This window comes from Lynx canadensis, chromosome F1, assembly GCF_007474595.2.
Source record: "Lynx canadensis isolate LIC74 chromosome F1, mLynCan4.pri.v2, whole genome shotgun sequence".
Taxonomy (NCBI): Eukaryota; Metazoa; Chordata; class Mammalia; order Carnivora; family Felidae; genus Lynx; species Lynx canadensis.
The window spans coordinates 20,980,211-21,004,309 of record NC_044319.2 but is presented as its reverse complement, the minus strand read 5'-3'; the positions used below and the strand labels follow the sequence as shown (position 1 = coordinate 21,004,309).

Here is a 24,099-nt window from a genome sequence, read left to right as displayed (position 1 = left end):
GTGCTTCAAACAGCCCCTCCCATGTAGTACAAGTTCAATAAAGGTTGCTGTTGCTAATTTTTTTTAATTTTATTTAATTTGTTGGCTGGAATAATACATAATTACAATAGTCATAGTAATGATACTAATATTGTTATTATTGTGGGTGGGAGTCACCAAGGTTTACAGAGAAAGAAATAAAGTATGAAGAGTCTGAAGTGCGCAGAGGGAAGAACAGCATTTGGATGAGTATAGGTAAACTCACAAATGCACCAAGGCAGCCATGGGATTTAGCATATGCAAGAAATAATACAGAAGAAAGCATGACTGAAGCAAAGACTTCTGGGTTTTAAGTGTATTTATTCATTCTGAGAGAGTGAGAGAGAGAGGGAGGGAGGGAGGGAGGGAGGGAGGGAGGGAGGAAGAGAGAAAGAAAGAGGAGACAGAGAGAGAGAGAGAGAGAGAGAGAGAGAGAGAGAGAGAGAACAAGCAGGGGAGGAGAAGAATGAGAAGGAGAGAGAAAGAGAATCCCAAGCAGGCTCTACACCATCAGCACAGAGCCCAACACTGGGCTCGAACTCACGAACCAGGAGATCATGACCTGAGGTGAAATCAAGAGTCACTCAAATCAAGAGACGTTCAACCAGCTGAACCACCCAGGCATTCCTGAAGCAAAGGTTCAAACCAAATAATGAGAGACAAGGTACTGTTAAGATCATTGCATAAAGTTTCCAAAGTTTCCTAGGTTTGGAAAGCCTCAGATCCTCATCTATAAAATAACGATTGGGAGCCTGGGTGACTCAGTCAGTTAAGTGTCCGACTCTTGATTTCGGACGGTTGTGATCTCACGGTTGTGAGATTGAGCCCCGTGTCGTGAAACCTGCTCAGGATTCTCTCTCTCCCTCTCTCTCTGCCCACCCCCCAAATAAAAAAATATTAAAAAAATAAATTTTATTTTTATTATTTTATTTTTGAGACAGAGAGACAGAGCGCAAGTGGGAGAGGGACAGACAGATAATGAGACACAGAATCTAAAGTAGGCTCCAGGCTCTGAGATGTCAGCACAGAGCCCAACATAGGGCTGGAACCCACAAACCTCAAGAATATGACCTGAGTCGAAGTCGGATGCTTAACCGACTGAGCCACCGAGGCGTCTCCAAAAATAAATTTTAAAATAAGAACAATTATGGTAACTTTATCACAGGGATTTTATAAGAATTAAATAATACGTTATGCTGAAAAGTGCTTTTTATAGGGGCTGGCATATAGCAGGTACTCATTAAATGTTAATAATAATAAAAACAATTATAATAATATTTGCAAAAAAACTCTTACCAGGGTATATAACTCACTCTCCTTTGATTGTGGACTTATCTCTCGGTCTTTGTTAAAATAGCGTTGCTGGGAAGGATAACCCAGTTCTGTCAGGACCACGTCCTCTGGTCCTGCATCAGACTTAGTATATAAAGCTAAAGGGTTGAGTTCTCTGAAACCCTAGGATTAAAAAAAGAAGGAAGAGGTTAATTAGAGAAAACAATTAAAAAGTTAGCACTTCATAATTTTCAAGTGTTGTGGAAATGTATTATCTTCAAAAACTTAACAGTTAAAAAATTTTCCATAGTGACAATTTTTCCTAGTCACAAAAATTATCAACATCAATATTAACAGTGATACAGACATCACTATCAATATTTGCAAAATAAGAGACTGCTGTCTTCTCTAAGATGACCTCCAAGAAAATAGTCTGAGGTGGGGTGCCTGGGTGGCTCAGACGGTTGGGCATCCGACTTTGGCTCAGGTCACGATCTCGCGGTCCGTGAGTTCGAGCCCCGCATCGGGCTCTGGGCTGACAGCTCAGAGCCTGGAGCCTGTTTCGGATTCTGTGTCTCCCTCTCTCTCTGACCCTCCCCTGCTCATGCTCTGTCTCTCTCTGTCTCAAAAATAAATAAATGTTAAAAAAAAAAAAAATTTTTTTTTTAATTAAAAAAAAAAAAGTCTGAGGTAAGATTGAATCCTCAAATCAATTATTTAAAATACAAGCACTCTGGGGCGCCTGGGTGGCGCAGTCGGTTAAGCGTCCGACTTCAGCCAGGTCACGATCTCGCGGTCCGTGAGTTCGAGCCCCGCATCGGGCTCTGGGCTGATGGCTCGGAGCCTGGAGCCTGTTTCCGATTCTGTGTCTCCCTCTCTCTCTGCCCCTCCCCCGTTCATGCTCTGTCTCTCTCTGTCCCAAAAATAAATAAACGTTGAAAAAAAAAAAAAAATTTAAAATACAAGCACTCACATTCTAAAGAACAATAAGCCAAATGTATCTTTTGTGGTTATTTGAAAATTAAGAGAGTGCTCTGCATTAAGAGGGCAGGAATCTTACAAATGTCTCCAAGATTAAAGAGTATATCAAATAACCTCCTGCATTAAATTCTCTTACACCTTCAAGGGCTGAGATTAAATAAAATCTATTACACAGTACATCCCGACTGATCCACCTTAGAAGGGACGTTTTCTCGGCAAACAATAGCATGGCCCTCTGTTCTCAAGACATGATGGAAGTAGATGTCTTCATTTGAGGATGTATCACAGAGAAAAATGTTAAGGATTCCATCTACATATTCATCCACTACCCCCACTAATGGCTTCAAACCACACAACTTCTGGAACTGCAAAATAGCTCTGGACGTCCAGTGTTCCTGAAATAGAATCAAGACATGAGATTTAGATGATAAATTCAAACATGAATTATAGTAACCATACACAAAAATAAATTCCTAATGAACTAGAGATTTTAGTCGAAAAACAAAACCGTAACAGTACTAGAATAACACACTTCAGGATAGTTATGATTGGGAATGAGAAAAGTAAGAAAAAAGGAAAAATTATGAAAAATGTGACTGTAGAAAATCTTTTATCATTTACGTGGTGAAAAACTTCCGTTTTCAGAAATGGTTAAATTACCGGACTAACTCTCCCACAGAAACAACTGAAATTTCTAAAGTATTTTTAAAATATGTCCAAAAGTATCCAAGAACTATCAAGAGTAACATTATTATCAGGACAAAATTAAAGGGAAAGTGGGAACTATTTTACCTTAAAAAGGAAAAGAAATAAACTAGCCTTCACATGGATTTGCAGTTCAATTTTCACATCACCTGGACAGTACACAAATCCTCAAGTTGTTCATCTAAATTAAGGTGATTCCAGACTGGTAGTATTCCTAGGCACCTGGTAGGAACAATGCAGATCTCTCTAGAGGTAGGCAGTCTCAGCCCATATTATTCAAACATTCTTACAAAAAATTTTTCAAAGACAATGAAAAGTATGCAGGCAAAGATAAAAGGCACACAAAGAAACAACAAATCACAAGTAAGAACAAGGAGGAACAACATAAACCTTCAAAAACTTTAGATATTTGATTTCCCAGACAATTATAAACAACTAGACTTACTACACTTCAAGCAAAAACAAAAAAGATTTGAAAGCTTTTACAAGTATCAGCAATCTATAAAAATTTATCTAGCAAAATTACAGGTCAAAGAGAACTTTTAGAAAGTAACAACACCATAACCAAAACTTAAAACCCAATAGGTTGATTCAGTAGCAGATTTGGTAGAATTAAAGAGTAAATCAGTAAAGTGGAAGATAATTTGGGAAAAAAATACCCAGAACGCAACATGGAAAGACAGAAATATGTAAAATACAGAAGAGAGGTTAAAAAATACAGAAGATAAATTGAGAAAGTTTAACATACGTTCAATTGTGGTCCTGGAAAAACAGACGTAAAAACAGAGACAGATGGAATATAAATATGAATAATGGGAAAGACAATAAATAACTGAAGAGATAATGGCTGGGAATTTGCCAAATTTAATAAAAAGTAACAAAGCACAGATAAAATGGAATTCAATGAACCACAAAGTAGGATAAATAAGAATACATTCACACATAAAGATACTAACACTGAAGCTACAAGCAACCAACAGGAAATGTTACAAAGAGCTACAGACAAAAAGGACACTGCCTTCAAAGGAACATCCATCAGACCAACTACTGACCTCTCCAATAAGGTAAGGGAGACCAGAAGCCACTGTGATGAGATCTTCAATTCACTAAATGTATTACCTGCCAACCTAAAATTCTACACCTAGTGAATGTATCTTCCAAAATTAAGTGCAAAGTTATGTTTCCAGGTAAACATAACTAAGTTTGCCATCAGCAAACCCTCACAAAATGAAATCTTAAAGGATACAGTTTAAATACAAGCAAAATGTTCCCGTAGGGTTTGAGTGGTGAGAACAAAGAGCCAAGAAACTGAGAAATACATGACTAAATCTAAATGCACGTTATTTTATGTGGTCAATTTGTTGAGGGGTTAAAAACAATAACAATAATTATACAACAAAAACAGATCAGCAGAGGAGGTTAAAGAAGAAAGTTCTTTATGTTCTAATGTTCTTGCATCTTTACATACAGATGTGTTTATGTCCTAGAGGAATCCCTAAAATAATATAGTGTGTTACTTAATGGAATTATTTAAAAACTTCCAAATGATGCATGCAGGGTGAGAAAAAGAAAGAATAGGTAAGCCAGTGATTTTTCACCAGGGCCACTAGGTTCTCCTAGCACCAGCAGAGTTTAGTAATCAACTAAGGATTTGGGCAGATTGCATGCACTGATTTTGGAACACCCATTCTGTGGCTCCCTCCCTTCAAGCATTTCTCCCTTAACTCTCAGCTTCAGCCAGTCCCAAATGATGTCTTCTAACTCTTCAAGCCAGCAAGGCTATGGACTGGGGAGTGACCCCAGGATAGAAGCTGAAAATTTCCTGATCTTACCTACTGCAGCTTGACCTCCAAGGATAGATTTCTGCTTCTCTGCCTGCTTTGGATTTTGTCTATGGGAGTAGTCATCCCACCATGCTACTCTTCCATTACCAAATGCATTTACTATTTTTGAAACCAGGAAAAAGATGCAGAAATACAGTGAGAGTCATTCACTTAGTTATAAACATTTATTAAGCACCTACCATAAAACAACCATTCATCTAAGCATCAGAGGTACAGTGGTAAAGAGACAATGCCCCTCATCTCAGGAGCTTACCCTGTGTATGTGAACAAATAATTAAGATCATACCCGACGGTATTATAAAGATAAAGTGACAACGAAGTGGAAATGTGTACTTTCAATTGGCACCATGGTCAAGGAAGTCCTTCTTGGGGAAATAACATCTGAGCTTAAATCTGAATGACAAAAAGGAACCACCCATGAGAGTTCTTTGAACAAGCTATTCCAAAGATCAGAACCGGCAAAAGCCCTAAGGTCAGAAGAATTTCAAGAAGGAAATAAGAAAACAAAAAGAGAAACAAAAATGGAAGCCATCTGAATAATATGAGAATAATGACCACTACCTACAAGTGGGTCACAAATTTAGCCCTGAGCTTCCTGGTAGTAGTAAAGAGAAGCCTGGTCAAGGCTAACATGCACCCTAGAAAAACAATCCTGAATACTGACTTGCACAAAAATCGTAACTGCATACATTATTCACAATAACATCAAAACAGATTGAATGTCTAACAGTAAAGGGACAGTTAACCTATGATAGACACTTACCTAAGAGATTACTGTGAATCTATGAAAATTGAGAACTAGGGCAACACATAAATTTATGCTATAATAATGCTGAGTGAAGAATATGATTACTATTTTATGTAACCCTGGAAACCCTACAAAAACCCTGACCCCCCCCAATATCCAATAAACTAAATTGAAAGGAACACACATCAAATTTCTAAACTGAATGTGTCTGAATGGTAGAATAACAGATCATGTTTTCTTCTTTTTCTTTCCTTTTACTGAGTTTTCCAGATAAAAAAAAAGTTTTAAGGAATAATGCATGTACATGTAAGCAAATGATAAGGTAAACAAATGTGGTGTAATAAGTGTGTATGCCACATATATTTAAGAGTTCTGAGGGAAAAACACAAAGTCAGGTGCACGATAATCTTAATTACATAAACAAATGTATCTCTGTGGATGAAGATGCCTCCTGCTTCATCCCACTCATCTCGCGCAACTACATTACTAGAGAATTCTTCAAAAAAAACCCCACATAACTGAGTACAGCAGTTCCTGAGGTATGCCCTTCAGTTGCTCCCCCATATCTACAGGACAACGCGTAGACTCCTGAACATGGATACGGATCCCCACCACAGGGCCCTATTTCTCTGGCATAGCTTGCCGTCCATCAACTCCAGCTCACGTGCTGCCACAGAGGCAGAGCCACTTCACATTTCTCAAATTTGAGATGTTTTATGTTACTTTTCCCTTCGTCTCGAATGTTCTTCCTTTTGTGTCCAGTAATAGTCCTACTCTTCCTTCAAAGTTCCACTCTACCACAGGGTCATCCCTGACCAGACTCAACAGAGATGTAAGCACAGTCCTCTCTTTGCACATCTGGCACATGCTTTTTTTTTTTTTTTTTCTAACGTTTATTTATTATTGAGAGACAAAGACAGAGCATGAGCATGGGAGGGGCAGACAGAGGAGGAGACAGAATCTGAAGCAGGCTCCAGGCTCCGAGCTGAGCCCAACGTGAGGCTCAAACTCACAAACTGCTAGATCATGACCTAAGCTGAAGCTGGACACTTAACTGACTGAGCCACCCAGGCACCCCTGGCACACACTATTAAATATCCCTACAGTGAATGTGACACAGCACAGGACTGACTTCTGGCTCCAAGTCCATCTTCCAGACTATCTACAACGATTTCTTTTAGGGCCCATTCCAGGTTTTGTTTTTGTATCCTGAGATCCTCAGACTGTTCTCAGCACCAAATGTTTGCTGATTAAATGGGAACAAGCATACCTGTACTGGTCTCACCCAAGCCAAGGAACAAGGAATGGCCTGAGCCGGGAGCTTTGTGTAGCAGCACCTGCAAGAGATGATCACAAACCCCAATATTCCATCATGTTTTAAAACTGCATTTTATGGAATCTCTAATCCACTCTTGATTTTAGCTGTTTACAGCACTTCAGACTATTTTACTCATGCATCTTTAAATTAATGCCTTACACTTTAAAGCATTCTAAGTAATAAAAATTTTAAACATCATAGTCCTTGAAACCCATGCAATTAAAATATAGGTAGGAACAGACCAACCTTCATGCTATATAAATGCAATTCTTAGCATCACCCCAAGAATCATTTCCTTAATAAGAGATTGTTTTTTAGAGTCTCATGGTCCATTCAGATTCAGTCATGTGAAAGAAGACCTAAGAGATTATAATCCCAACATGAAACTAAGGGACCATATGCCAAGTTCATTTGCACTAAAAAAAAAAAAAAAAAAAAAAGAGGGATGGAAGAAAGGAAGGCAAGAGAAAAGAGCAATCTTAACCCCATGCAGCTTTAGCATTATGAGCATTATGATTCAAAACTTAGTAATAATTTAACCAGATTTGTTAACTCACTTGAGAAACCTTAGGGAGGACTTCTGAACAGTTCCAATATTTCCAAAGTCTGGGTAGAATACTTCAACTTCCTGTTTCCCGAGGACTTGATGGATAATGACCCGATACCACCACTTATCCTCAGAAATCCTGACACAACAGAGATGTCCCGGCTGGATAAAATACTCCGGCATGGCATATCGATCAGAAACCAGCTGATTGGAATAGCAGCGCCTGTAGAATTCCATAAAACAGGGAATTTCAAAGAGGGAGAAAATATCATTTGATGCATCAAGACCAAGAAAGTCTTGGCAAAAAGCAAGGGAAAAAAAATCCTCCTTTTTCTGATTGGTTAATGCTTATTAATACCAACTAATTTTATTTTCCTCTTTCTTTTCCAAATCCCTTCTCTTCATCAATAAACTTCTTCACATGGAAAGTTATACACTCATTTTATCTCATATTCTCTGAACAAAATGCAATCCAACTTTATTCGTCAGCACTTCCTAAAATAGACATTTTTAAGACACCAATGGCCCCTTAATTCCCAAATCCAATAGCCTGTCTCGCCAGCTTTCGATGTACTTCTTTCTCTGCAACATGACCCTGATCCTATCCTCTTTCAAACTCTATCCTACTTAGTTTCCAAGACACTATTTTCTCCTACTTCTTCTCTGTCAATAATTATTCTTATATTGGCTCTCTAATTGCCTTTAAAGTTTAGGTTCCCTGGGATCTTACATTTAGGAAGTATAAAATAATAAGAGCTCAGGCTTTGAACCCAGTCACATGAGCTCAAATCGTGACTCCATCATTTACTAGCTGTGTGACTTTATCTTTCTGTGCTTCAGTTTACTTGTTGAGCATGGAGAGGACAATAAAACCTTAGCAAAAATAGATGAATGCTAAGCACAGAGTCCAAATACAGTTAAGTACCCATTAACTATTACTATTCTTTCTGTATACCATCTCATCCATTTTCATATCTTTATAACACTACAAATAAAACGATGATTCTCCATCTTGATCTTTAAACTCTGAATCACTTCGGAACTTTAAAACTTTATTTCCAGCTGTACAGAGAAGATGCTAGTTGTTCCCCAATTTTCATTCTCCTAATAGAATCCCGAATTTTAACTGAGTATATAGCCATTCAGACTTCCCAGACTCCTTAGCATCTAGATGTGAATACAAAGTCCAGAGCAATGAGATGTGAGAAAAAGTGTGCATGATTAGGATGGTAAATTTTATGTGTATTTTACCACAATTAAAAAAAGTAAAAGTATAGAAATTCTAGCTCATGTCTTTCAAAGAAAACGGCACATCTCCAACCACCTACCTTCTTCTCATTCACCTTCCCACTGGCTGAAATGAGGATCTCATGGATGTGATGGCGAGCTACATGCTGGACCATGTAGATGGGGCAACACACTGTCTGGGACAGCAAGACAGAAAACACTTGTGTCCCTAACACCAGGGAGCTACCTTATCCACCTTTACTGCTTACATATGGACTACTATGGGAAGAAGAAATAAATTTTTATCTTTTTTAAGCTACTATGTCTTAGGCTAAGTTATGTCTCTATAGCAGTGGCTAAACCTAATCCTAACTATTACTGTCCACTCAACATTGTCAATTCACTACTCCATGGTCACCTTAGACGCACCAGGTGTAAACTTCTAGCCCCGGCTCAAACCTACTCAATCTCTAAAGTCAACACAGGTTTCATATTCTCCTTTTCTCCCTCATCCTTCTCAAACCCATTCTTGTCACCAAGACCTGACAACTACTTCCCCAAATTTTTTCCAATTTCTTTCAACTCTCACTCTCTTACCAAGACTAGCATATTAATGGATGCTCTCCTGTTCACTCACCCATCTTCCACACTGCAACGAGAGTTATCTTGCTAAAATACAAACCTGTTGATGCCCCTACCTTCTTAAACCTTCAGAGGCTCCACACTGTCTACAGAATAAGTCAGAATTCCCACCCATGGTGTTCATACTCCAGCTCTTCCCCAGTATTCCAGTTTCACATTCAGTCACTGTCACCCAACCTCATGCAGTGGTGCTTCACTTCCCTCTTTGTTGCTCCCAGAACACCACGCTACTCTGTTGTCAACAGTGGCCTTGGTGCCAGCGATTGGATCCACACATACCCACTCACACCTTTTTGACTGGAAAATTCTTACTTGTTTTTTAAGCCTAGTTCAAATATCTCCTTTTGTGAAGCTTTTTTCCACCTTCAACAGGCAGAATTACTGCCTCATGCAGTACCCCACTTATCCGCTCTCTGTATCCCCAGATAATCGTGGTGTTCACAAAGGCAAAGACCATGTCTGTCTTCTCCTCATACTGCTCATGCCCAAATCCCAAGCACACAGCAGATGTGGTATTAGTAACAATAGCAGCCAACAGGTGAGCTAGACTCCATTCTAAGTGCTTGAATCTTCCCAACTCTGTGAGGCAGGTATGAGTACTATCCCTACTTTGGAGATAAGGAGACTAGGCCCAGAGTTAAAAGTAACTTCAAGGCCATAGAGCCAGTACGTGTGCTTTAAAACATGTACTAAATCTTACAGGCATACTGGAATGGAATATATAATATTTTTACTAAGTGTTTATTATGTGACTTACATTATACCAGGTGTTCTTGGGTGAGAGGAGTTGATAATGCAGTAAAATTAGATTAAAAGATGGAATGCTCTTGGATAAATAAATACATTATTCTTATATACGACATCAATGTAAAAATCAGACACTGTTGTTCATGAATAAATCTAAAGTGACTGCAAATGTACACATTTTACAGGGTGTTTTACTAAGAAAGGACATGATATTTCGGCAGATAAAAGAGATTAACTAGTCATTCTCCAAGTGCAGTTCACAAACCCCCAGGACCGTGATGCCCTTTTAACAAGTCCATAAGGTCAAGACTAATATTTTAGTGTTACTATGAAAATAGTTATTTGCCCTTTTCACTGCATTAACATTTGTAATGAAGGTGTAAAAGCAAGGTGCCTTAGCCAAATCAAGGCAGTGTCACCAAACTTTACTAGCAGTCACTTGTCACCGCCATGCACTCACATTAAATAAAAGACAAAGAAGAAGAAAAAAAAGAGGCCAATGTCACGTAAGAATGTCCTTCATAAACCAATAAAAATTAAGTATATTAAATCTCAACCACTGAGTGACCATCTTTTTAATATTCTATCTGACAAAAAAGGAAGTAATAGACACATAAAACACTGCTCAAGTTGTCTTAAGAAAAGCAATTATGCATCTGAGAACTGAACTAGCTGTTTTTGTGGAACATTTTTACTTGGAAGAGGAACTAGACATTTTTTTCATGGAACATCATTTTTGCTTGAAATGACTACTATCAAACTATGTTTATTCAGACTTGAGTATCTGATGCACACTTTCTCAAAAATGAAGTGAGCCCATCACTTCAAGAAAAACACTGACAGTATTTGTCATCAATGTTAAAATTCAAGACTTTCGAGTGAAAATTTAGATTCTGGAAATGTTGCATCCACCACGAGTTTGACAGCTTCCTAATACGTAATACTTCTCTGATGAGATCAGTGGTGATATTAAAGAATGTGATTTTTTATACTATGTGATGAAATGTGTCAACATTTGGAAGACCTACATAACGCAGTGAACCGGTATTTTCCAATGCATGATGTTTTGAAATTATACATGAAGGTAAAAGATGCTTTCAGGGCTGGTTACACCGAGTGCCTTATGCTTGCTTTAATGTTCTGCTATTGCTGTCTTGAAATACTTAATAATTTTACAACTTGGAGACTTGCATTTTAATTTTGCACTGGAACCTGAAACAGCATAACCAAACCTGAATCTGTTCAAAGTACAAAGGAAGACCAATGAATTTTAACAGCAGTGTATGAAAAGCTCAAATTCCACATTGCAACCAATCTTTAAGAAACTACCACTTGTCAAGTTTTGGAATGTTCACAAATTTCCTTAAATATCAAAGATTATTCACAAATTTCTAAAAAGGCTACTAAAATACTCCTTTTCCCATGAGGACAAAGGGGAACCGTCTTGCAGTGTAGGTAGGAATGCAAACTGGTGCAGCCACTTTGGAAAACAGTATGGAGGTTCCTCAGAAAGTTAAAAATAGAACTACCTTATGATCCAGAACTTGCACTACTAGGTATTTACCCAAAGGATACAAAAATGCAGATTCAAGGAAGTATATGCACTCTGACGTTTATAGCAGCATTATTAACAATAGCCAAACTATGGAGAGAGCCCAAATGTCCACTGACTGATGAATGGATAAAGAAGATGTGGTATATATATGCAATGGAATATCATTCATCCATCAAAAAGAATGAAATCTTGCCATTTTCAATAATGTGGATGAAGCAAAAAAGTATTACACTAAACAAAATAAGACAGTCACAGAAAGACAAACACCATATGATTTCACTCATACATGGAATTTAAGAAAGAGATGATCACATGGGAAGGGAGAAAAACAGAGAGAAACCACAAGAGACTCTTGAATACAGAGAACAAACTGAGGGTTAATGGAGGGAAATGGGTGGGGGATTGGCTAGATGGGGGATGGGTATTAAGGAGGGCACTTGTGATGAGCACTGGGTGTTGTATGTAAGTGATGAATCAGTGAATTCTACTCCTGAAACCAATATTACACTGTATGTTTAACTAACTAAAATTAAAATAAAAATTTGAAAAGAGGGGTGCCTGGGTGGCTCAGTCGGTTGAGCATCCAACTTTTCATTTTGGCTCGGGTCATGATCCCAGGGTTATGGGATTAAATCCCACATCAGGCTCCATGCTGAGCATGGAGCCTGCTCAAGATTCTCTCTCTCCCCCTCTGCCCTTCACCCCCACTCACATGCTCTCTAAAATAAAAATAGGTTTTTTTGGCAAAAGAAAGAAAATACTCCTCTTCACAACTATGTATCTGTGTGACCAGATGTTTTCATACACTACAATCAAAACAACGAAGCTCAAGACATTAAAGATGAAAGCAGACATTAAAATCAAACTTTCCCCTATTAAGACAGATAATAAAGAGATCAGCAAAAATGTAAAATAATGTCACTATTCTAATTTCCAGAAAGTAGTTACTGTTCATAGAAATATGTTATTTATATCCACACAAATGGACTTACTGTTTTTTTAAACAAAATTTTTTTACATGCTGCAGTTTTAATTTCTAAGATAAATATCAGTAAACAAAAGCTCTCAAGTCCTTAACTGCTAAAAGCTCTAAAACCAAAATGCTGACAAGTACTGATTTAGAATGAGATACATGAAAAATACATTGAAAACAACAGATTCCTACCGCATTTCAATCATCATGTCTTCAAGTAACTCTGATGAATCCCTGCTATAGATTCGGATGTAGAATTGACTAGGAGAGATGATATACTCCACAAAGACCCCCACAAGGGTACTGGTATCTAATGGTGGCAGTCTGCATAATTTCTTGTCCCGTACAGCATCTGGTGGGATATCATGGTTTGCAATTGCCAGGCTGAGCTGTGACTTATCAACTTCCACTTGCTGCAAGTTAAAAAAAGAAATAAAAGAAATCTTTGGGTGAAATTTCAAACTCTATGATGACATTTCCCTAAGTATATTTCATGAGTCATCTTTATCAGAATCACCTGGGAAATTATAAAAACAAAGCTTCCCAGGCTTATTCCAGACTTACTAATTCAGAATACCTAGAAGTGGGACCCATAATTACGTATTAAAAAAATTCCCTAGAGGGGCGCCTGGGTGGCTCAGTCGGTTAAGCAGCCGACTTCGGCTCAGGTCATGATCTCGTGGTCCGTGAGTTCGAGCCCCGCGTAGGGCTCTGTGCTGACAGCTCAGAGCCTGGAGCCTGTTTCAGATTCTGTGTCTCCCTCTCTCTGACCCTCCCCCATTCATGCTCTGTCTCTCTCTGTCTCAAAAATAAACAAATGTTAAAAAAAAAAAATTAAAAAAAAAAAATTCCCTAGAGGGTACTGGGTGGCTCAGTCAGTTGAGTGTCTGACCCCAGATTTCGGCCCAGGTCATATCTCATGGTTCATGACATTGAGTCTCATATTGAGCGTGGATCCTGCCTGAGATTTCTCTCTCTCTCCCTCTGTCCCTCTCCCCAGCTAGTGCTATCTCGAAACTTAAAAAAACAAAATTCCCTATCATCAAAACAGTATGGTATTGGCACAAAAACAGACACTCAGATCAATGGAACAGAACAGGGAACCCAGAAATGGATCCACAAACATATGGCCAACTAATCTTTGACAAAGGAGAAAGAATATCCAATGGAATAAAGACAGTCTCTTCAGCAAGGAAGGTGCTGGGAAAACTGGACAGCGATATGTAGAAGAATGAACCTGGACCACTTTCTTACACCATGCACGAAAATAAACTCAAAATGGATGAAAGACCAAAATGTAAGACAGGAAGCCATCAAAATCCTTGAGGAGAAAGCAGGCAAAAACCTCTTTGATCTTGGCCACAGCAACTTCTTACTCAACACGTCTCCAGAGGCAAGGGAAACAAAAGCAAAAATGAACAATTGGGACCTCATCAAAATAAAAAGCTTCTACACAGCGAAGGAAACAATCAGCAAAACTAAAAGGCAACCTACAGAACAGGAGAAGATACTTGCAAACAACACATCAGATAAAGGGTTAGTATCCAAAATCTATAAAGAACTTATCAAACTCAACACCCAAGAAAACAAATAATCAAGTGAAGAAATGGGCAGAAGACCCGAATAGACACCTCCCCAAAGAAGACATCCAGATGGCCAACTGACATATGAAAAAATGCTCCACATCACTCATCATCAGGGAAATACAAATCAAAACCACAATGAGACCTTACACCAGTCAGAATGGCTAACATTAACAACTCAGGCAACAACAGATGTTGGAGAGGATGTGGAGAAAGTATCTCTTCTGCACTGCTGGTGCGAATACAAACTGGTGCAGCCACTCTGGAAAACAGTTTGGAGGTTCTTCAAAAAATTAAAACTAGAACTATCCTACAACCCAGCAATTGCCCTACTAGGTATTTATCCAAGGATACAGGTATGCTGTTTCAAAGGGACACATGCACCCGAATGTTTGTAGCAGCACTATCAACAATAGCCAAATTATGGAAAGAGCCCAAATGTCCACCGATGAATGAATGGATAAAGAAGATGTGGTATACACACACACACACACACACACACACACGGAGTACTACTCGGCAACCAAAAAGAATTAAATCTTGCCATTTACAATATGTGGATGGAACTAGAGGTTATTATGCTAAGTGAAATTAGAGAAAGACAAATACCATATGACTTTACTCATATGAGGACTTTAAGACACAGAACAGATGAACACAAGGGAAGGGAAGCAAAAATAATATAAAAACATGGAGGGGACAAAACATAAGAGACTCAAATAAAGAGAACAGAGGGTTACTGGAGGGATTATGGGAGAGGGGATGGGCAAAATGGGTAAGGGGCATTAAAGAATCTACCCCTGAAATCATTGTTGCACTACATGCTAACTAACTTGGATGTAAATTTAAAAAATTAAATTAAAAAAAATTCCCTAGGTGATCCTTACCTACAATATATGAAAACTGCCTTATGAAATTAAGAGTCAAAAGTATGTTATACAACTGCCCCATTCAAAATTGAAAATATGGTACTTTAAATATTCAGGCTAAACGAAGACAGTCTTCCTACCCAACCCTACCAACAAAGGTAACTTTAAAGAATAAATTTCACACTAATCTTCCAATCAACAATAGTTTCTCTGGGCACCTGGGTGGCTCAGGAGATTGAGTGTCCAAGTCTTCATTTCGGCTCAGGTCATGATCTCACAGCTGTGGGATGGAGGCCCACATTGGGCTCAGACCTGAGTGTGGAAGCTGCTTGGGATTCTCCCTCCCCTGCTCTCTCTGATCCTCCCCTATTCACATGCTCACCTGCACTTTCTCTCAAAAACTTAAAAAAAAAATTATTTTTATATTTTTTAATTTTATTTTTTAAAATTTACATCCAAATAAGTTAGCATATAGTGCAACAATGATTTCAGGAGTAGATTCCTTAGTGGCCCTTACCAATTAGCCCATCCCCCCCTCCCACAACCCCTCCAGTAACCCTCAGTTTGTTCTCCATATTTATGAGTCTCTTCTGTTTTGTCCCCCTCCCTGTTTTTATATTGTTTCCCTTCCCTTATGTTCATCTGTTTTGTCCCTTAAAGTCCTCATATGAGTGAAGTCATAAGATTTTTGTCTTTCTCTGACTAATTTCACTTGGCATAACATCCTCCAGTTCCATCCACGTAGTTGCAAATGGCAAGATCTCATTGTTTTTGATTGCCGAGTAATACTCCATTGTGTGTGTGTGTGTGTGTGTGTGTGTGTGTGTACACACACACACACACACACACACACCCCATGTCTTCTTTATCCACTCATCCATCGATGGACACTTGGGCTCTTTCCATGCTTTGGCTATTGTTGATAGTGCTGCTGTAAACATTGGGGTGCATGTGTCCCTTCGAAACAGCATATCTGTATCCCTTGGATAAGTACCTAGTAGGGCAATTGCTGGGTCATAGGGTAGTTCTATTTTCAGTTTTTTGAGGACCCTTCATACTGTTTTCCAAGGTGGCTGCACCAGCTTGCATTCCCCCCCCCCAAAATTGTTTTAAATAGGGTTTCTCAAACATTTTCATTCTAAAATCTATTATTTTCCTTTAGACTTTTCTCTCACCCTCTATAAAATATGTAGCAGTCTCTTGAAACAAAATGTTTTCCTTCCATGAAAGAAGCCAGTTACAGACGATAGAAGAAGTGTAAGCAATTAATTCCTTAATAACAACAAAATAAATACAGAAGATGAGAACACAAAAAAGGAAAATTGTGTGTGGAAACGTAATGAAAAATAAAAAATAAATACACCCTATAATTGAGTACACGAGCAGGGGCAATTTGCAGCAATTATTGAGACATATAGCTAAAACAAAGCTCCTCAAATCTTCCCTCTGAAGCCCTTAAGGGTTTTCCAGCCCACATTTTCAAAAACATGGACAGACCATTGGCTTTATCATCCTGAGAAAACTGGCAAATCTTCAAACCCATCTGAAAACTTTAAAATGAGAGTTGAAAGTTAGTTATACAAAAGATCAAAAACAAGAATAAATGCCGTATAAGGTGAATTCAGACCAAAACTCTGCTCTCTTCTAAAAAATCATGCATCCTGAAACAAGATTTTCCTGAATAGAATTTTGATGTAAGGAAATACTCATTTAGGGGTGCCTGTGTGGCTCAGTCACTTAAGTGTCTAACTTCAGCTCAGGTCATGATCTCATGGTTAGTGAGTTTGAGCCCATTAGGCTCTTTGCTGTCAGCACAGAGCCCACTTCAGATCCTCTGTCCTCTCTTTCTGCCCCTCCCCCACTTTCTCTCTTTCTCAAAAATAAATAAAACATTAAAAAAAGAAATATTCATTTAGTTACTTTCCATAATGCTGATCTCCAGTGTACAAAGTCTTTACACCTACTCACCAGCTGTAAAGGCTTTACCACCAGATTAGGCTTTTTGCAAATCTTCTTTTCTGGCTCTTTAGGGTTTTTAGGAAGACAATCCCAGGCAGTCTCCTTGATAGCAGCAGTAGACAGTGAATTTCTAGGGGGACTGGAGACACAAGCTTTGACTTCTATTTTCTTATCTGATTGAACTAAACATGAATTTTTGACTGATGAAATGGGTTCATCTGAAAAAATCAACAGAGTAGCCTGTGGATAGCCATTATAGTAATTTGTCTAACTGTTACAAAGCACATTCTATGGCCCAGGCACTGGGCAAATAATGACAAATGAGAGATATGAAGCTAACTTTATAGACCTTTCAGTATGGAGAAACGAAATGAAGTTCTAGATGGGAACAAATCTTAAATTACTTACATTGGCAGGGAAAGGGCAAGTTTCTTGAACTTTGGTTAAAGGTTTTGTTTTTCAATATCCTGATTTCAATTTACTTCCTGCTCAACTTTCGCAGTGAATATGCATAGTTACTTAATGTATTAATGTGACTACTGAATATCCATAATATAATGCCTTAATTTTTAGGGGATTACCAAATCAATCACATATTGTGTTCAAATTTACATGTGTATGATGATTTTAAGAGACTGACACCTTAAAACAGACCCAGATAGACCTAAAACCATAGTGGCTCCTACAGAAAAACTAGTAAGTGCACAAAGATGGAGGTACAAGAATGTTTATCACTGTATCTTTTATAATGACAAAAAATAAATACACTCTATATGTCTGTCAACAGGAGACTAAATCAATTATAATACAGTCACATAAAAGAATTATATGTAGTTAAAAAGGATGAAATAAACTTACATATGTTGATATGGAAAAACATCCATAACATACGAAGTATAAAAAGAACTTATATATATACAGAACACTATCTTATGCAAGAAAATTCTACATGTAATAAATAACTATGGTATTATACAAGAGGTCCAGAAAAAGACCTATTAAAATAATTACTAGTTACCAATCTACCTTACTGGAATTTTTAAACAAATATTGCTTTTATAATTTTTTTAAAAATCTACATATGCTTACATATTCATTGAAAAAAATCTCAAAGACCAATAAAAATTCTAACAGATTTTTTCAGGGAAGTAAAATGATGGGAAATATTCACTTTCAACTTATTAAAATAACATGAGTTATTTACACATTATTTATAACTCATGTTATTTTAATCAGAAAAATCAACAAAGTGGGTATGTTTATATCAAAGATACATTGATATTCTGGAAAAAAGTTGCGATCCATCAAAACCACTTTTAGAAGCTTATAAAAATACAAGGACAGTTGACCCTGAACACTGCAGCATTTAGGGGCATCAACCCCCAATGCAGTCAAAAATCGCATATAACTTTTGATTCCCCCAAAATTTAACTACTAGAGCCTACTGCTGACCAGAAGCCTTATTGATAATATAAATAGTTGATTAACATATATTTTATGTATGTATTATATACTATATTCTTTTTTCCCTCCATTACAGTTTATTTATTTAATATCAAATTTATTTTCAAATTGGTTTCCATACAACACCCAGTGCTCATCCCAACAGGTGCCCTCCTCAATGCCCATTCTTAGAATAAAGTAAGCCAGAGAAAAGAAAATGTTAAGAAAATCATAAGGAAGAGAAATTACATTTACAATATTATACTGATTTTACCATAAAAATCCACATATAAGTGGACCTATGCAACTCAAACCCATGTTATTTAAGAGTCAACTGTACCTTACACTACTATAATTTGGCAACATGTTACCACTGAGGGAACAAAATAAAGAATACACGGAACCTCCCTGTATTAGTTCTTAACGGTATATAAGCCTACAATACTCTCAATAAAAATTTCAAAAGAAAAACCCAAAAAAACAAAAATCAAGTGCCTTAAATGCAGTGTGGTATCCTGAAGTAGATCCAAAAACAGAAAAAGAACAATTGTGAGAAAGCTGGTAAAACCTAAATAAAATCTACAGTTTAGCTAATAATAATATATCAGAATTAATTTCTTAGTTTTGATAAATGTATCATGGTAATTAATGTAAGATGTTAATATTAGATGGATGAAAGGCACAAGAGAATCTATAATACCTTTACAACTTTTCTGTAAACCTAAGATAATTTTTAGTTTTAGGTTTGAAAAAGGTTGTTTAAAAAACAAATACATGTGCTAGGTTCCAATGCACACCCATTTATCAAAAATGTCCTTGTATTTCTTAAAAGCTTTCTGATACACAGCCAGAGTTAACAACCGCTGATCTAGCACTTCCCCATCAGATCACTGTTTCAGAAAACTGGTTTCTTCAAAGTTATAGAAAAATCTGGATAATGAAGAAAGTATATTTTAAAAAGTCAGATAGATGGTCTTTATTAATAATACCGATTAGCCTTATTACAATAAGTATCACCAGAAAGGTCATCATATACAAAATGTTTTCAAGGCTAATGTGTAATCTGTCTGGTTCATATGCTTACAATAAAGAATATTACATAATCATGCTTTATTTTCCTTGTCCTTACAAAGACAATTAAAACTCAGGTTAGCATCTCCCAGCATACTCCAGGCCCATACCCACTTCAGCTGTTACAGACAACTCACCGGGGCACCCACTATGCAGAGCACTCTGGGAACTCCCAACCCACACTCATTTCAGCTCCAACTGTCCCTCCAGAATACCCCCTGTATGAAGAGCACCAGGATCCCCTGGTGTGTACCTGCTTCAGCTCCAGCCATACCACCAGGGTAGTCCCAGCACAAAGTGCCATGGGACACCCAGCCTGTACCTGCTAAAGATTAAGCCAGCCAGCCAAAGCTGCCACACACACACAGTCTACATAGAGGATGTTCCGCATAAGGCAATTCCTTCAAGTCTAGGAGAAGTAGTTGTTCCACCTAATTCACAGGAAAACACAGAGCGTCAAATAAAATGAGACAGAATAACATACTTCAAATCAAAGAACAAGACAAAACCTCAAAAAAGAACTCAACAAAATGGAGATAAGCAAACTATCTTATAAATTCAAGATAATGATCATAAAGATGCTCACCTGACTTCAGAGAAGAGTGCATAAACTCAGTGAAACTTCAACAAACAGATAATATAAAAAAGAGCCAATCAGAGCTGAAGAATACAGTAAATGAAATGCAAAATACTCTAGAGGGAATCAACAGCATATCAGAGGATGCAGAAGAATGGATCAGTGATATGGAAAACAGTAATAGAAAGCACCCACACTAAACAGAAAAATGTTTTTTCAAATGAGGATAAGTTTAAGAGAACTCAGATAAGTTTAAGAGATCTCTTGGACAATATCCAGCATTCTAACATTCATATTATAGGGGTTCCAAAGAGAGAGAGAGAGAGAGAGAGAGACAGAGAGACAGAGAGACAGAGAGAGACAGCACACACACAGGCGCACAGAAAAATAACTTGAAAAAATAATAGCTGAAAACTTCCTTGACCTGGAGAAGAAAACAGACATCCAAGTCCAGGAATCACAGAGAACCCCAAACAAGGACGCAAAGAGGTCCACATTAGTTAAAACGTCAAAAATTAAAGATAAAGAGAAAATCTAAAAAGTAGCAAAAGAAAAGCAACAAGTCATGTACAAGGGAAACCCCATAGGAGTATCAGCTCTGATGGGAATGGCATGGTATATTCAAACTGATGAAAGGAAAAAAAAAACAGTAACAAAGAATATTCTGCCCAGCAAGGTTATCATTCAGAATTTAATAAGAACTAGTTTCCCAGCAAACAAAAGTTCATCATCACCAAAACAGACTTACAAGCAATGTTCAAGAGACTTCTTTAAGTGGAAGGAAAAGACCATAATTAGAAGAAAATTATAAAAAGTTCACAAGTAAAAGCAAACAGAGAGTAGTAAATCAATCTCTTATAAAACTAGTATGAAGGTTAAAAGACAGAAGTAGTAAAATCAATGTTATCCAAAAAATTAGTTAAGGGCCTCATGAAATAAAAAGATACAAAATATGATATACACAAAACAAAAATGTCTATTTTTAGAATGTGTTCAAACTTACCATCAACTAAAAATATAAAATAGACTGCTACATACACAGGATGTTATATATGAGCCTCATGGTAATCACTAAACAAAAACCTCTACCAGATACACAAAAAATAAGGAGAAAGGAATCCAAGCATAACACTGAAGGAGGTCATCACAAGGAGAGATAGAGAAGAAAAACAGAAAACTATAAAAACAACCAGAAAACAAAAACAAAATGGCAGTAAGTACATACTTAACCAATAATTACTTTAAATGTAAATGCACTAACTGCTCCAAAAGACAAGGGTGACTGAATGGATTAAAAAAAAAAAAAAAAGACATCTATAGCTGCCCATAAGAGACTCACTCCAAGCCTAAAGACATGCAGACTGAAAGTGAAGACCTGGAAAAACTTATACCATGCAAATGGAAGCAAAAAAAAAAAAAAAAAAAAAATTTTTAAAGCCAGTGTAGCAATACATCAGATAAAATGGACTTTAAAATAAAGACTGTGATGAGACAAATAAGGGCAGTGTATAATGTTAAAAAGATCAATCCAACAAGAAAACAGAGCCATTGTAAGTATCTACACACCCAACACAGGAGCACCTAAATAAGCAAATATGAAAAGACACAAAGGGAGAAACTGATAATAACACAGTAATAGTAGGGGACTTTATCAGCTCACTTACATCAATGATCAGATCATTCAAACACAAAATCAATAAGGAAGCAACAGCTTTGAACAACACATTAAACCAGATAGACTTAATATATACAGAACATTCCATCCAAAAACAGAATATACATTCTTTTCAAGTTTTTTCCTTCTCTATATCACGTTAAGCCACACAACAAGACTCAATAAATTTAAGAAAACTGAAATCATATAAAGCATCTTTTCCAAACACAACAGTATGAAACTGGAAATCAACTACAAGCAAGACTGCAAAAAACACCAAAACATGGAGGCCAAACAACATGCTATTAACCAAAAAAATCAATGAAGTAATTAAATAGGAAATAAAAAAAAACAAAGACAAATGAAAATGAAAATATAATGGGGCACCTGAGTGGCTCAGTCGGTTGGGCGTCCGACTTCGGCTCAGGTCAGGATCTCGCGGTCCATGAGTTCGAGCCCCACGTCGGGTTCTGTGCTGACAGCTCAGAGCCTGGAGCCTGTTTCAGATTCTGTGTCTCCCTCTCTCTCTGACCTTTCCCCATTCATGCTCTGTCTCTCTCTGTCTCAAAAATGAATAAACGTTAAAAAAAAAAATTTTTTTTTTTAAAGAAAATGAAAATATAATGGTCCAAAATCTTTGGGATGTAGCAAAAGCAGCTTTAAGAGGGAAGTTTATAGGGATACGGCCCTATCTCAAGAAACAAGAAAAATTTCAAGTAAACAATTATTCTTACATCTTAAGGAACTAGGAAAAGAATAAACAATGCCCAAAGTTAGTAAGAGGAAGGAAATAATGAAGATGAGAACAGAAATAAATGAAATGGAGACTAAAAAGTAACAGAGTAGATGAATAATGAAAGCAAGGGGGGCCTGGGTGGCTCAGTCGGTTAAGTCTCTGACTTTGGCTCAGGTCATGATCTCACGGTTTGTGAGTTCAAGCCCCGCGTCGGGCTCTGTGCTGACAGCTCAGAGCCTGGAGCGTGTTTCAGATTCTGTGTCTCCCTCTCTCTCTGACCCTCCCCGTTCATGCTCTGTCTCTGTCTCAAAAATAAACATTAAAATAAAATAATAATGAAACCAAGAGCTGGTTCTTTGAAAAGAGAAACAAGATTGATAAATCTTTAGCCAGATTCACCAAGGGAAAAAAAGAGGTTTCAAACAAATAACATCAGAATGAAACACAAAACAACCAACATCACAGAAATACAAAGGATTATAAGAGAACACTACAAAAAAATTATATACCAACAAATTGGACAACCAATGGACCATTAGAAGAAATGGATGAATTAACTAAATCAGAAAGAAACAGAATATATCAACAGACCAATTATTAGTAACAGAATTGAACAGGTAATCAAAAAACTCCCAACAAATGAAAATCCAGGACTGGATGGCTTCACAGGTGAAGTCTATCAAACATTTAAATAATTAACAGCCACTCTTTGTAACTGTGCCAAAAATAAAAGACGAAAGAGAGCTTCCATATTCATTCAATGAGCAAGCATTGCTCTGAAACCAAAACCAAAGACATTACAATAAAGACAGAGAGAAAGTGGGGGGGGGGGGGGGGGGGGGGGGAGTGAGAAAACTACAGGTTAATATCCCTGATGAACATACAATGCAAAAATCCTCAACAAAATATCAGCAAACCAAATTCAACAATATATTAAAAGGATCATTCACCACAATCAAGTGGTGGGATTTACTCCAGGAACGGAAGAGTGTTTCAATATCCACAAATCAATCAACTTTATATATCACATTAACAAAATGAAGAGATAAAAACCATATGGTCATCTCAACAGATGCAGAAAAAGCATTTGACAAAATCTGACATCTGTTCATGATAAATTCTCAACAAAGTGTATATAGAGGGACATAATTCAATATAATAAAGGCCATATATGACAAACCCACAGCTAACATCAAAATCAATGGTGAAAAACTGAAAGATTTCCTCTCAGGAACAAAAGAAGAATGTCTACTCTTGTCATTTTTATTTAACATAGTACTGGAAGTCCCACCTACAGCAATCAGAAAAGAAAAAGGCATCCAAATTGATTATGAAGAAATATAACTGTCTCTACTCACAGATGACATGATACTATATATACGACACCTTTAAAACTCCACCAAAAATCTATTAGAATAAATGAATTCAGTAAAGTTGCAGGATACAAAGTTAATATACAGAAATCTGTTGCATTTCTATACCATAATGAAGTAAGCTGAAACAAATTAAGAAAATGGTCCCATTTACAACTACACCAAAAAGAACAGAATACCTTGGAATAAATTTAACCAAGTGAAAGTTCTGTACTGTGAAAACTATAAAACACTGATGAAAGAAAATGAAGATGACA

The 24,099-nt window shown here is 37.2% G+C and overlaps 1 protein-coding gene across 1 annotated transcript in view; it reads right to left on the bottom strand.

Moving 5' to 3' along the window:
• Positions 1 to 24,099, bottom strand: part of TDRD5 (tudor domain containing 5) — a 94,679-nt gene that overhangs the window by 25,925 nt on the left and 44,655 nt on the right. Inside the window, exons 7-12 of the mRNA XM_030303272.1 lie at positions 16,998 to 17,206; positions 12,770 to 12,990; positions 7,444 to 7,656; positions 6,839 to 6,905; positions 2,466 to 2,666; positions 1,315 to 1,473 (exon numbers count right to left, since the gene is read on the bottom strand). Coding sequence (XP_030159132.1) covers positions 1,315 to 1,473; positions 2,466 to 2,666; positions 6,839 to 6,905; positions 7,444 to 7,656; positions 12,770 to 12,990; positions 16,998 to 17,206 — 1,070 coding nt within the window. The remainder of the gene's footprint in view (positions 1 to 1,314; positions 1,474 to 2,465; positions 2,667 to 6,838; positions 6,906 to 7,443; positions 7,657 to 12,769; positions 12,991 to 16,997; positions 17,207 to 24,099) is intronic.